The sequence below is a fragment of the Homarus americanus genome, unplaced genomic scaffold, assembly GCF_018991925.1.
Source record: "Homarus americanus isolate GMGI-L3 unplaced genomic scaffold, GMGI_Hamer_2.0 scaffold45698, whole genome shotgun sequence".
Lineage (NCBI taxonomy): Eukaryota > Metazoa > Arthropoda > Malacostraca > Decapoda > Nephropidae > Homarus > Homarus americanus.
In genome coordinates this window covers 10,113,584-10,129,361 of record NW_024735554.1, presented here as the reverse complement: position 1 = coordinate 10,129,361, position 15,778 = coordinate 10,113,584, and the positions used below count along the sequence as shown (strand labels likewise).

General features: G+C 37.4%; 2 protein-coding genes across 2 annotated transcripts; one reads left to right on the top strand and one right to left on the bottom strand.

The window, feature by feature from the left end:
- The first annotated feature begins 2,772 nt into the window (after nucleotides 1–2,772).
- LOC121871340 (uncharacterized transmembrane protein DDB_G0289901-like) lies at nucleotides 2,773–7,250 on the top strand. Its single transcript, XM_042373559.1, has 2 exons — nucleotides 2,773–2,802; nucleotides 3,259–7,250. Exons 1-2 carry the CDS (start codon nucleotides 2,785–2,787, stop codon nucleotides 6,724–6,726), a joined length of 3,486 nt encoding a protein of 1,161 aa, XP_042229493.1. The 5' UTR covers nucleotides 2,773–2,784; the 3' UTR covers nucleotides 6,727–7,250.
- A 3,310-nt stretch (nucleotides 7,251–10,560) lies between these two features.
- Nucleotides 10,561–13,094, bottom strand: LOC121871339 (zinc metalloprotease ZmpB-like). Its single transcript, XM_042373558.1, has 4 exons — nucleotides 13,066–13,094; nucleotides 11,811–12,906; nucleotides 10,869–11,214; nucleotides 10,561–10,634 (listed from the first exon to the last, which is right to left on the bottom strand). The coding sequence occupies exons 1-4, from the start codon at nucleotides 13,092–13,094 to the stop codon at nucleotides 10,561–10,563; spliced, it is 1,545 nt and encodes a 514-aa protein (XP_042229492.1).
- Between the last annotated feature and the right edge of the window lie 2,684 nt (nucleotides 13,095–15,778).

The window sequence follows — 15,778 nt, the reverse complement described above, 5'->3', positions numbered from 1 at the left end:
ACCAGAGTTCTGTTAGCGTGTTAATAACATGGCTTCAGTCAAGTTAAAGTTCATGTCATATAAAAGAGTATTATTGAAGAACTATAGTTCTTGACATTAGTACAACTTTTGTTGTGCTTCTGTAGATAAAACTATAAATAATGAGTTAGTGAAGGTAAAACAAAACCAAAGAAATTAAAAATTATAAATTCTGATGAAATCTAATGAGTTTTGGGGAAGTTGAAAATAGGTAAGGATAGAATTTAAACTCAAGTTGAAAATAGATATTTAGTTATGTTGGAGGATGGATATGAAGAACAAAAACAACAATGGAATGATTTAAAAGTAATAACAAGTTGTAGTACGTTCCATGTACACTGCCTCGCACTTTACACGACAATGGGGAACAATACAATTAAAAAACCCCGCACTGTTTTTGGTTCCTGTTGTTCCCCAGTTTTAGCTCCTTGGCTAAAATCTGCCCCAGATGTCTTCCGGATAACCAACCAACGTGACAAACAAACAGAGTGGGAGCGGTGTACTATATTAGAGTTGGGAGCAACTTGGAAAATAATACATAAATCAGATTAAATGCCTCTGGATTACGATTGTAGTTATATAAAGAATAGAATAGTGAACAAAATTGGTTATGAGAATTGAGACAGAGAAAGAATGGCGCAAATAAATTTAAAACTGAAGAAAGGCTAACGGAAACGAACAATGGTTGCCAGAAACAATCACGAGGAAATACAGAAACAACAGGAAAGAAAATATAAAATGACATCATTCGGTGTGAATATTAAAAGTAAACATAATACTCTCATATTTGAGGCAGAAGAAGTAAAGGAAAGGTGGGGTATGATACCAGGGAGGCAACAATAGAATAGAAGATAAGCAAGATTTGTATAACCACTGGGCAGAAAAAGATGGAAAATTAAACTTAATAATTGAACACTTAATTACTTAGAAGATATTCCAAATGAAGTAAAATATCAATACTTGTGACTTTACCTTGAAAAATAGGAGCTAAAGTGTACATCAATGTTAACCCCTTCATTACTGGACGCCGCTTTTCATATCCCTGTGGTTAATATCAAATGATTTTATTCAGCAGAGAGGAGACCCTGTATACTAGTGGTTAGTAGACCATCCATCAACAAGATAAATTTAATAATCCATATGTGTAAATGTTTATCATACGTAAACTGAGACAGAAAACAACTAGAAAGACAAAAAATTATGTTTAGATTAATAAATATTTTAGAAATGGAAGAGGAACAAGGAAATGCTCCTTAGGTTTTAAAAATTTACGTGAAATGATTTTAGGTGGAGAAATAATATTCAGCATTTGTTTGTTTTTTAAAACAAAAAATCATAAGGCAAAACACATTGGAAAATATAGGAGTAATTATAACTCTAATAAAACCTTTACAGTCATCAGGAAGCTGCAGTATTCGTAAGAAAACAGTACAAAGTGATTAAGGGCCAGACAGGGGTAAGACAAGGGTGGGTACTGTCTCCAACATTGCTGTAATTAATAGTATATGTGTATAGCTTCTGATATAAGAAGATGTGAGTAGCGATGGGTGAATATGTTAGCAGGAGAGTTACATTATATATTTACCATTATTGTTGCAGATATTAAAGAGGCAGTACAGTACAAGTTTGGTTAAGAGATTGGTGGAAAAAGTCAATGAATATGAGCTTCGAGTTAATGCTGTAGAGACAGAATCTATATTAACCAAACTTAGTTTGGCTAGAGCAACGAGATCAATACTAGTAATTTAATTAACAAAAAGGAGTGATACTTTGGCTATACTTTCGTGGTAAAGACAATAGTTAGTAAAACTGATGATAGTAAATCCAGGGGTGACAGAGACTGACATTGGTAAATGAAATTCATACCTCAGTCCCAGGTGATAAACAATCTCTAGAAGGATAAGCAAACACAGTCTGAAAAGTTTTGAGTGGTGGTTGCGGTTACCATCCCCACGCTTGAGGATGGCACCTTGATAGATTGATGCCACTAAAATGAACTTACATAACAGTGTGTATAAGGAAATGAACGTACTCTGTAAATAATAGTGTTAATTAGAGTAAGAGTAATAATAACAATAATAATAAATAATAATAATAATAATGATAATAATAATAATAATAATAATAATAATAATAATCATAATAATAATAATAATAATAATAATAATAATAATAATCATATACAGGTATTTAATGGGCGTGAAATCATGAGCGCCTTTGTTTTCAGTCGGCGAGTCTGGAAACTTCCGCCAAACTGCCAGATACCACTACGTGATATACTTAATAGTTCATAAAATATCGGCTCCTAACCTAATCTAACCTAAACTAAATTTGAGCATTATCTAAACATTATTATATGATTTCCAAGTAATCTTCCTCCCCAGCATTCGAAGGCCACATGTAACTATTGGTCTGCAGTGATCCACCCGAAATATTTTGTCAACAGCAATAACAGCGAAATAACGCAACATTACTTTTTATTTGTTTAACAGAAGGAAAGATAACTGTAGTATTTTAGGTTAGGTATGTTAGTTTGGTTCATCTTGTGAATGATAAACTTTTATAATGTAGTAGTGTCTAGTGCAGTGACCTCACGCCAGTATATGAGTATCCGGATACCAGTTTCGACTTTCGTCAACACCCTCCAACCTTCTCTTCACTGCCGACCAATCACTTGGCTCTTGGACAGTCACATGACCTCGGCCCATACTGGTATATAAAACATAATCCGCTCACCTGCCTCACACTTCTCCCGTCCTACTCGTTATGAAGATGGCAACTCAGGTGAGACAGTTCTGAATGGTAAACGCGTCCTGATTAAAAGGGGAGTAATTGTACTCATTTAGTTAGGGATGCCATTGTAAGGGCAACTGATTTTGATGTAAATACTACAATGGCAACGGAAGGAAGATGAATTATGTTGTTGCCATTAATATTCAAAATCATGTCTTCCTAAGTATGACAACTTCTTCCGAAGTGCTGTGAAGGCCTTAAGGAAAAGCACACAGAGTGACATATTCCTCAAGGAAATTTCAATATGTAACATAAAGGTAAAAGGTATTATACCCGATAACGGAACTAATACTGTAGTGTCACTGCAACTTTATATTATTCTGGATCCTTAAAAAATTAGACGTTGCACTTGCTAATTCATAGAAAATTATCATTCAATACATCACAATGCTTAAGTTATTAACAATGTTAAAAAAAATAGTTAATAATACTACCTTATTTCCCCAGGTCTTGGTGCTGGCTGTGGCCACAGTCTTGGCGGCGTCCACAGCATCAGCTAAGGCACAGAACTACAACACCTTACCAACAATCACAAATGGAGCACAGATCGTGAGGACAGATCCAAACTTGTCCTTCAATTACCGCTACGAAGTGAACGCGGCCGAGACAGGCGACAAGAAGACACACGAGGAAACTCTGGATAATGGAGTTGTTGTGGGCACCTACTCCGTCCTCCAGCCCGATAATACCTTAAGAATCGTCAAATACCGCGCTGATGACGAGTCGGGTTTCAAGGCAGAAGTCCAATACCAAGACTTACAGAGTGGTTCATCCTCATTTTCTGGATCAAGCCTGGGATCGTCTACCTCCAATATCGGCTCCTCCTCGGTATCTAATCGTGGATCATCTGGCGCAAGATTTGATTCTTCCTCTAGAACTAACATAGGATCTACTTCTGGATCTAACTTGGGATCTTCCTCTAGACCTAACTTCGGATCTTTTTCTGGATCTAACTTCGGATCTTCCAGTTCTAACTTGGGATCTTCATCTGGATCTAACTTCGGATCTTCAAGTTCTAACTTCGGATCTTCCTCTGGATCTAACTTTGGATCTTCCTCTGGATCTAACTTCGGATCTTCCTCTGGATCTAACTTCGGAACTTCCACTGGATCTAACTTGAAATCTCCCAGTTCTACGTTGCGATCTTCCTCTGGATCTAACTTCGGATCTTCCATTGGATCCAACTTCGGATCTTCTTCTCGATCTAACTTTGGATCTTCCACTGGATCTAACTTGGGATCTCCCAGTTCTACGTTGCGATCTCCCTCTGGATCTAACTTGGGATCTTCCTCTGGATCTAACTTCGGATCTTCAAGTTCTAACTTCGGATCTTCCTCTGGATCTAACTTCGGAACTTCCACTGGATCTAACTTGAGATCTCCCAGTTCTACGTTGCGATCTTCCTCTGGATCTAACTTGGGATCTTCCTCTGGATCTAACTTCGGATCTTCAAGTTCTAACTTCGGATCTTCCTCTGGATCTAACTTTGGAACTTCCACTGGATCTAACTTGAGATCTCCCAGTTCTACGTTGCGATCTTCCTCTGGATCTAACTTGGGATCTTCCTCTGGATCTAATTTCGGATCTTCAAGTTCTAACTTCGGATCTTCCTCTGGATCTAACTTCGGAACTTCCACTGGATCTAACTTGGGATCACCCAGTTCTATCTCGGGATCTTCCTCCGGTTCTAGCTTCGGATCTTCTTCTAGATCTAACTTAGGATCTTCCTCTAGATCTAACTTCGGATCTTCAAGTTCTAACTTCGGATCTTCCTCTGGATCTAACTTCGGAACTTCCACTGAATCTAACTTGGGATCTCCCAGTACTAAATTGGGATCTTCCTCTGGATCTAACTTCGGATCTTCAAGTTCTAACTTCGGATCTTCCTCTGGATCTAACTTCGGAACTTCCACTGGATCTAACTTGGGATCACCCAGTTCTACATTGGGATCTTCCTCTGGATCTAACTTCGGATCTTCAAGTTCTAACTTCGGATCTTCCTCTGGATCTAACTTCGGAACTTCCACTGAATCTAACTTGGGATCTCCCAGTACTAAATTGGGATCTTCCTCTGGATCTAACTTCGGATCTTCCATTGGATCCAACTTCGGATCTTCCAGTCCTAACTTCGGATCTTCCTCTGGATCTAACTTCGGATCTTCCTCTGGATCTAACTTCGGAACTTCCACTGGATCTAACTTGGGATCACCCAGTTCTATCTCGGGATCTTCCTCCGGTTCTAACTTCGGATCTTCCTCTGGATCTAACTTCGGATCTTCCTCTGGATCTAACTTCGGATCTTCCTCTGGATCTAACTTAGGATCTTCCTCTGGATCTAACTTGGGATCTTTCTCTGGATCTAACTTCGGATCTTCCAGTCCTAGCTTCGGATCTTCCACTGGATCTAACTTCGGATCTTCCTCTGAATCTAACTTCGGATCTTCCACTTCTAACTTGGGATCTTCTTCTGGATTTAACTTCGGATCTTCCAGTTCTAACTTGGGATCTTCCTCTGGATCTAACTTCGGATCTTCCTCTGAATCTAACTTCGGATCTTCCACTTCTAACTTGGGATCTTCCTCTGAATCTAACTTCGGATCTTCCACTTCTAACTTGGGATCTTCTTCTGGATCTAACTTCGGATCTTCCACTTCTAACTTGGGATCTTCTTCTGGATCTAACTTCGGATCTTCCAGTCCTAGCTTCGGATCTTCCACTGGATCTAACTTCGGATCTTCCTCTGAATCTAACTTCGGATCTTCCACTTCTAACTTGGGATCTTCTTCTGGATCTAACTTCGGATCTTCCAGTTCTAACTTAGGATCTTCCTCTGGATCTAATTTCGGATCTTCCTCTGGATCTAAATTCGGATCTTCCTCTGGATCTAACTTCGGATCTTCCACTGGATCTAACATTGGATCTTCTAGTTCTAACTTTGGATCTTCCTCTGGATCAAATTTAGGATCTTCCGGATCTAACTTTGGATCTTCCAATTCTAACTTCGGTTCTTCTTCTGGATCTATCTTCGGATCTTCCAATTCTAACTTCGGTTCTTCTTCTGAACCTAACTTCGGATCTTCCACTGGATCTAACATCGGATCTTCCTCTGGATCTAACTTCGGATCTTCTTCTGGATCTAACATCGGTTCTTCTTCTGGATCTAACTTTGAATCATCCACTGGATCTAACTCTGGATTTTCTAGTTCTAACTTAGGATCTTCATTTGGGTCTAACTTTGGATCTTCCAATTCTAATTTCGGTTCTTCTTCTGCATCTAAATTCGGATCTTCCAATTCTAACATCGGATCTTCCAATTCCAATTTCGGATCTTCCAGTTCTAACTTGGGATCTTTCACTGGATCTAACTTGGGATCTTCTTCTGGATCTAACTTTGTATCTTCCAGTTCTACCTTAGGACCTTCTTCTGGATCTAACTTCGGATCTCCCAGTTCTATCTTGGGATCTTCCTCTGAATCTAACTTCGAATCTCCCAGTTCTAACCTGGGCTCTCCATCTGGGTCTAACTTTGGGTCTTCCAATTCTAATTTCGGTTCTTCTTCTGGATCTATCTTCGGATCTTCCAATTCTAACATCGGATCTTCCAATTCCAATTTCGGATCTTCCAGTTCTGACTTCGGATCTTCCAATTCTGACTTCGGATCTTCCACTTTAAACCTCGGATCTTCCTCTGGTTCTAACTTGGGATTTTCTTCTGGATTTAACATGGGATCTTCCAGTACTAACTTCGGAACGTCATCTGGTTCTGACTTAGGATCATCTCGGGTCAGCTCCTCCTCTGGATCATCTACAACTTCCTCAACAAGTTCAGCTTCAGGTGGAGTGGCTGTTGTACTAGCTAAAGATGGCGCCTTCGCCCAGCGCTCCAGTGTTCCTTCTCAGACTACCAGATTCTGAAACCGTAATTGTTGCTATCAAGTGAATGTTACTCCGGTTACCGACAACCTTATCGAGTGCTTTCTCGTTTAACTACACTGACCCTTCTTAATGAGCTGGACTGGTGATTCATGCTCTATGTTTAATCTGCCTTTTCAAGTGTTTCAGAAATTTAACCATAACACACAGTGTATTAATAACTAAGAATATTTTCAGGGGATTTAATTGATTCAGATCTCAGCACGACTAACTTAGAAGGTTTGAGGTTTTAATCGGACTGTAGTGAAGTTTTTGCCAGTAGCTTAATAAGTTCCCCCAGCATGAGCATTTTTAACCATTAAGAAAATTACTTACACCTGTGTCTTATATAAACTGAGAATGTTTGTCCGCATTATGATTATCTTTTAACGTTAGTAACACTTATTCATGTTGTTAGTTATTAAGCGAAACTCGATATATAATTTTAAGCAACAGTGTGTGTGTGATGTATGGAGCACAGCTATAGTGTTGGAAATGTTTTATCAAATAAATGACGATCTACAGTTTTCATGTTTATTATGTTTCCTTGTTTAAGCTTACAATAAATCCTGGCCATGAATGAAACGGTAAAACCTCAAAGGTTTGACAACTTAATAATATTATCAAAAGGTGCTAATATGTTTGAGGTGTTTCATTGTGGCATTATTTCGGGGATTTAATGCGCTCAATAATGTTAAAGCAGTGAGTACAGTATGTGTATACGTGAATTTGGCAATGCATTGCAAACAACAAGAAAGTCACATTTTGTTTTCAGAATATTTCTCGCGTTCACTGTTACATGAGGTACTGTTCTGGTTAACGCTTAGGAAAACCGGTAAACTTAGGTATGGATGAATTATGTTAACTTTTTTCGCTGGGGTAAAAATTTTATCGTGTGGGTGTAAAAACAAAGCAGATGATATTATATTTTGAAGACCAAACACAAACAATTGAGTTATCACTTATTGTGAAAATCTATTTGTTTATGAATAAAAGACGCAATAATTTATTTTCTCTTGATTAACACATTCATTGTGGATTACACAAAGTTAATTGACAAACTTCTGATACTTTTAAATGAATTCTTATACCAGGGCGACATAAGAACTTTCATTCCAGTGTCATCATGTTGACATAGCGTCAGTCAGGCTGAAGTTGTTACATGCATTGTATATAAGGTTATTGAGGAAAAATTGAGTTTTAATAAAATCAGAAATCACACAAATAAATGCAAAATTGCTTGTAATGAGTTTAGATAAAATAAGATGAATTTTAATGAGATTATGGAAGCTGAAAAGAGGAAGGTACACAATTTTCACTTTATTTGAAATCAGATATATGAAGTTGAAGGAAGTATATGAAGAATAAGAATAACACTGGAATAACTTTAAAGTGACAACAAGTCGTAGTACGGTTAATGTAAACTTCTTCAAACTCAGTGCGGCAAGTGAAGATAGAACGGTAAACAATATGAATTAAAAAATATATAAAATAAAATAAACGCCTGAAGCCCGGACACCTAATGAACGTGACAAACAAACGCCATAGCCACCTGGAGAATGCGGGAGGGGTTAGTGGGGCTGTGTACAATATTAGAGCTGGAAAAACTTGTAGGATGAAATGTAAATCAGGCTTAATCTAACTGAATTACAAATGTGGTCTAAAAATACCTGGCTTAGAGAAGAAAGTTGGTTATTGGAAGAGAATCAAATGAAGAAATGCACATTGTATGAAAAACGTGTGAAAAGCCTTCAGAAAATATCGATACTCAGAGAAAAACAAGGAGATGAATAGTGGTTATGAGACACAAGGGCAAGGAAATAAACGAATATTAAAAAAAAACAAAAAAAAAAAAAACAGGATATTATTTTGTGTGTATATAAACTGAAATGGTTATAAAATCATGTTTGTGGCAGAAGAAGAAAAAAATGTGAGGAGAATATAATGAGCAGCTGCATATTGACACTTTGGTAGTGGAAGTAAGAACAAAATAGGAGATAAAAATCAAACTAAAAAATATAATTATAAGTTGAGGCGGCGATGAACAATATGGCAAATAAATATGCTTGTGGTGTGACTCAATTTCCAGCATTTTTTTTATAAATATTGGGCCAGAAGGAGAATTAAATTTCAACAAAATTAAAATATCATTTTTTTGGCTTGAGTTTAAAGATTAGCGTCATAGAGTGCAACCATTTTAAGATTAGTTTAATGAGCCAAGGGCGTAAAGTTTTAATGAATGTCATTTGAAGCAGAATAATAAAAAAAAATGGATTGATAAGAAACATTGCAAAGATTATAAAGAATTTTATTAAGTTTCCTTTGCTCGAGAATTATCAAAATATTTTAGACGTCCAAAGTAAAATATACTTTTTGTTTATTGTATAAAGCATTTAATAGGGTAATACTGTGTAGATTAGACTTAACAGATGTCTCGAAAAAAGCTGATAAAGAAGGAGATTTCGAAGTTCTAAAAAACAAAAATAAACCTTTATTGGCATCAGAAGCTGCAGTATTAGTAGAACTTACTTGGTGATTTAAGGCCAGAGATGGAGTAAGACAAGACTGCCTGCTTCCTCAAAATTATTTGACACTCATTTATAATTTATCATAAGAGAAAATGTAATTAGCGACTGAGGGATGAAAGTTAGTGGCAGTCAAAAGAATTTGGTGAGCAGATGTTGGTGATGATATTACAAATAGTGAAAAGGCATAACGAAGACTTGCCAATAATTTCGTGGATAATGACGAAGAATGAAGTTTAATGTTGTCAAACAGAAGTTAGGCTACAAAAAAAAATGGGCCACGAAAGAAATATTGATAATGTAAATAAAAAAGAATTCTTTAACCAAAGAGGTGACCTGTGGTAGTAATCCCTAGACCTGAGAAAGGCTCCTTGATTGATTGATTATATGGAAATGAACTTATGTAAAAGTACTTATGCATATATAAACGTACACACTGAAGAATAATAGTTACGATAATTAGGAGTACACTTAAGGAATGTAGATATTAGATATGAATTGGGCGTTGAAATTTGTAAAGAAAACGCAACTAAGAAGGTATAGGAACATAAAACATATGAACTTTGAGATATATTCTTAAGAATTCTACGAAATGAAGCTGCCAGGTAGTAGACCGAGTGGATGATACAGAGGAATAATATCGCGGTCAACGTCAGGGAAAAGCCTCTACGATTGAGGACATAGAAGAGGAGGAATTACATCTGATTCGAACGCATTGTGGACAATTTGTTGGAAGAACCAGCTAACAGGTCTCTGAGGCCAAACATGTGTAAGGTGAGAAAAAGAAAAGTGCAATTCTCTCACGCCAGTATCAAGTCACCATTCAGAATCGGAATAAGCATCAGCACACCAGTTTCTGCTTTCGACAACACCAGGCAGCCTTCCCTATCACGCCGACCAATCATATGGTTTCTGGGTAGTCACGTGCCTCGATCCAGGCTTCTATATAAAGCAGGCGCCCCTCACTTGCTTCACACTTCTCCCGTCTTCTACATTATGATGATGGTAACTAAGGTGAGATTTACACGTCTTGGTGTAGTGTTAGTGTAGTGGAGACTCTGTAGACATGGTTAATGAATCAAGTGAACTGACAATGTGTTACGTTGTACTCCTCCTACAGGAACTGTTTTTCTTTCACAATCTTTACTTAACTTCGCAGTAGAAGTAGTCTCCCTGATATTGTTACTAAAAATAAGTCTAACTCTTTATTATCCTGGTTCCTCCAAAATTTTTGAATAGTTATTTTTCATGTTAAAATACTACTTAACCCAGCATAAATAATTAAATTGTGCACAATGATAGAAAATTATCTTTAAATTTTGTTCAATAATTCCCAGGTCTTGGTGCTGGCCGTGGCCACAGTCTTGGCGGCGTCCACAGCATCAGCTAAGGCACAGAACTACAACACCTTACCAACAGATCCAAACTTGTCCTTCAATTACCGCTACGAAGTGAACGCGGCCGAGACAGGCGACCAGAAGACACACGAGGAAACTCTGGATAATGGAGTTGTTGTGGGCTCCTACTCCGTCCTCCAGCCCGATAATACCTTAAGAATCGTCAAATACCGCGCTGATGACGAGTCGGGTTTCAAGGCAAAAGTCCAATACCAAGACTTACAGAGTGGTTCATCCTCATTTTCTGGATCAAGCCTGGGATCGTCTACCTCCAATTTCGGCTCCTCCTCGGTATCTAACCTTGGATCATCTGGTGCCAGATTTGATTCTTCCTCTGGAACTAACATCGGATCTTCCTCTGGACCTAGCTTCGCTTCTTCTAGATCTAACTTCGGATCTTCCAGTTCTAACTTGGGATCGTCCTCTGAATCTAACTTCGGATCTTCCAATTCTAACTTGGGATCTTCCTCTGGATCTAACTTCGGTTCTTCTGGATCTAGCTTCGGGTCTTCCTCTGGATCTAACTTCGGATCCTCCAGTTCTAACTTGGGATCTTCCTCTGGATCTAACTTCGGATCTTCCAGTTCTAACTTGGGATCTTCCTCTGGATCTAACTTCGGATCTTCCAGTTCTAACTTGGGATCTTCCTCTGGATCTAACTTCGGATCTTCCAGTTCTAACTTGGGATCGTCCTCTGAATCTAACTTCGGATCTTCCAATTCTAATTTGAGATCTTCCTCTGGATCTAACTTCGGATCTTCCAATTCTAACTTGGGATCTTCCTCTGGATCTAACTTCGGTTCTTCTGGATCTAGCTTCGGGTCTTCCTCTGGATCTAACTTCGGATCCTCCAGTTCTAACTTGGGGGATCTAACTTCGGATCTTCCAGTTCTAACTTGGGATCTTCCTCTGGATCTAACTTCTGGGATCTGGAAGTTCTAACTTGGGATCTTCCTCTGGATCTAATCTTCGGGATCTAACTCTCCACTTCTAACCTAGGATCTTCCTCTGGATCTAACTTCTCGGATCTCCTGATCTAACTTCGGATCTTCCAGTCTAACTTGGGATCTTCCTCTGGATCTAACTTCGGATCTTCCAGTTCTAACTTCGGATCTTCCTCTGGATCTAACTTAGGTTCTTCTGGATCTATCTTGGGATCTTCCACTGGACCTAACTTCGGATCTTCTAGTTCTAACCTAGGATCTTCCTCTGGATCTAACTTTGGATCTTCCACTTCTAACCTAGGATCTTCCTCTGGATCTAACTTCGGTTCTTCTTCTGGATCTAATTTCGGATCCTCCAGTTCTAACTTGGGATCTTCCTCTGGATCTAACTTTGGATCTTCCACTTCTAACCTAGGATCTTCCTCTGGATCTAATTTCGGATCTTCCAGTTCTAACTTGGGATCTTCCACTGGACCTAACTTGGGATCTTCCACTTCTAACCTGGGATCTTCCTCTGGATCTAACTTCGGATCTTCCAATTCTAATTTGAGATCTTCCTCCGGATCTAGCTTCGGTTCTTCCTCTGGATCTAACTTTGGATCTTCCACTTCTAACCTAGGATCTTCCTCTGGATCTAATTTCGGATCTTCCAGTTCTAACTTGGGATCTTCCACTGGACCTAACTTCGGATCTTCTAGTTCTAACCTAGGATCTTCCTCTGGATCTAACTTCGAATCTTCCACTTCTAACCTAGGATCTTCCTCTGGATCTAACTTCGGATCTTCCACTTCTAACCTGGGATCTTCCTCTGGGTCTAACTTCGGTTCTTCTTCAGGATCGAACTTCGGACCTTCCAGTTCTAACTTAGAATCTTCCTCTGGATCTAACTTCGGATCTTCCACTTCTAACCTGGGATCTTCCTCTGGGTCTAACTTCGGATCTTCCACTTCTAACCTGGGATCTTCCTCTGGATCTAACTTCGGTTCTTCTTCAGGATCTAACGTCGGATCTTTCAGTTCAAACTTGGGATCTTCCTCTGGATCTAATTTCGGATCTTCCAGTTCTAACCAGGAATCTTCCTCTGAATTTAACTTCGGATCTTCCTCTGGATCTAACTTGGGATCTTTTGGATCTAACATCGGATCTTCCAGTTCTATCTTTATACCTTCTTCTGGTTCAAACTTCGGCTCTTCCAGTAGTAACTTCGGAACGTCTTCTGGGTCTAACTTAGGATCACCTCGGGTCAGCTCCTCCTCTGGATCATCTACAACTTCTTCAACAAGCTCAGCTTCAGCTCCAGGTGGAGTGGCTGTTGTACTAGCTAAAGATGGCGCCTTTACTCAGCGCTCCAGTGTTCCTTCCTAGACTACCAGATTCTGAGAACGTAAATTTTTGCTCTCAAGTAAATGTTACTTCGGTTTCCGACAACTTTTTCCAGTGATTTATAGATGCGGAACACTGAAGTTTCTGCAGTACCTGGACGTATGGTCTTCCTCTTTGTTCATCTTGAGAGTCATAGGTGTTCAGTAAGTGTTTCACAAGCTGAACCACAATACAGAAAATATTTTTAACTTCAAAATATTTCCTTCTCGACAGAATCTTCACACTAGTTATAAATGTATCTTATATAAACTCTGGATGTTTAACTACTTAAGATATTTCTTAACTTTAATATCATATATTCATGTTGTTCTATGTTGACCGAAACAGGACATATTATTTTATGTAACAGTGTATATGTGATAAGTGGAAGAATGACAGTGTTATGTAACTGTATTATGAAATAAATGATGATCAACAGTTTACATGTTTGTTATTTCCTTGTTTGTGTTTACTATGACTCCTGAACTTGACTGAAATGATCAAAACTCACAAGCTTGACAACTATACAATATTATTAAGAAGAGACGATATATGTTAGACATGTTGTCTTATGGCATTATGTCAGGGATTCATAGGTGACCCCATCCTGTTTTTTGTAGTGTGGATGTTTGTGAGTTTGAAGATTCCTCACACCATTTTTTTATAGATATGAATTTGTTGAGTTCTTAAGTACTTCCTATGGCTACTCCGTGAATAAAGCCATTGATCGTGGTTTAACGCCTAGGAAATAAAATTAACTTAATTATGTTCAAGTCCACTTTCGAAATTTTCATTTTTCCATTGGTGATGTAAAAACAAAACAAATGAAATCTCTCACTGGAACATAATGAACTAACAGGAACACGGTTTGATTTTAAGTTGAAAATACAAAATTCAAGTTTTCAGATATTTTTAAAACCGTCTTGATTGTCAATAAACGGTATACAGTATAATCATTGACATATTCTTTTACGCAACACTTCCTTTTTTTAGAAACTTCTGATACGTTACTTAAATTTTTATACCAAAGAAACATGAGTTCTCATACCAGTGTAACCGTGTTAACATGGTTTCGTCCAAGCTATAAAGTTCTTATAGTGTATGAGATTGCTACTGAAGATCTGATGTTCCTGTCACAAGAACAATTTCCACTTCATGATGTACACTCACTAAAAATATCGTACACCCTTGGCTCTGATCCCATCCTCAACGATCACTATGACAGAAGCCGTGATGAGTGTTATCAGGTTTCTTGGTCCAGTGTGTCACATAGTTAAAGGCGCAGAATAAACTTTTAGTGAGTACTAATGAGAAATGTGAGTCTAAAACTAAAGAAACTAAAGAAAAACTAGATTAAATTAAAATGATATAGGGAAGAGAGAATTTGAATTTGAAACCCAGAAATATTTGCTTTGTTGTCGGAGAAAAGATTTGAAGAATATGAAAGTGAAGAGTAATGGAATAACTTCAAATAAGAAATATTAGAGAGTTGAGAAAACATATAAGAAAAAAAGCTAGGTTAAAAATAGTTAGATTATAAATGAGCTTTTAAAGAAAATAGATAAAAAACTATATAAAGATATTTAAAAAAATGTAGAAAGGCCAAGGAATATTTTCTTATAGTAAAGGAGGGAAAATTACAGGAAGATATGTAAGAAAGGAATCAGAGAAGAGGAAATAATGGGGTGGGATTGAAAGGAGTTACATATGAGAATCTTTTTGAGGAAGAAGTTATAGAAAGGTAGACAGAGAAGTCATGGACGATGGCAGAGACATACTATAGTGGAAGTAAGGAATCAATAAAAATCAAACTACTAATTTTAGAAACAAAAGTTGAGGCAAATGTGGTCAACATGATAAATGTTAAGAGTTGTGGGGTTGATCGGCTTCTCGCAGAATTTCTATAACCAATAGGCAAGAAGGATATTAGAATCTAACTGAAATATATAACTATTTACTACAAAGGAGATCTTTTTAGTTTTATTATTGTTTTATTAAAAAGAGAAACCTTTCAGTCCGCCCAGATTAGGAGAATTGGTTGAATTAGTCAAGTGTGCAAAATTTTATTAAACGTAATTTTAAAGAGAATAAAACAGAAATAGAGAAGAGGTTATCTGAAGATCATAAAGAATGTCATAAATGGAAGAGACACTAGGGAAGTTTATCCTTTGATAATTATAAGTGAAAGGGTATTAGAGTTTCAAAGAAATTGTATAGTTTTGGAAAAAATAAAGCATTAATGAACGAACAATTAGAATTCCAACAAATCTTTGCAGACATCAGGAAGCTATTGTCTTTTTTAGTTCTAGACTTACTAGCTGATTTAAGGCTACAAAGGAAGTACGTGAAGGCGAAGTGGTGTCTCAAACATAATTAATTCGTGTTTATAATTTATCATACGAGAAAGTGTAACTAGCGATGAAGAAAGAAAACTTAGTGATAGAGGAATAAAAAAGTAAGAATATTGATATTATTAATATTATAATATATCGCGAAAAGGAACTATAAGCTAAAGAGGGAGAGATAATAACTGATAAAATTTAAGGGAGTAGAATTAGAGGAAAGGTGAATGAAACTAAAAGCTGTGGTCCTATATAGGTGAGATACAAAATCTGGGAGGATTAGTATACAGAGCCTGAAAACTTATGAAGTGGTGGGCTGTGGTACTCATTCCCAAATTTGAGGATGGTACATTGATCGACTGACTGATTCCATGAAAGTGAAATTACATTAACAGTAGTTATTAGTAAAAATAAATAACCAGTAAAAATATTAATAACAATACGAAGAGGTTCGATTACCTGACGTCAGTATCAAGTCACCATTT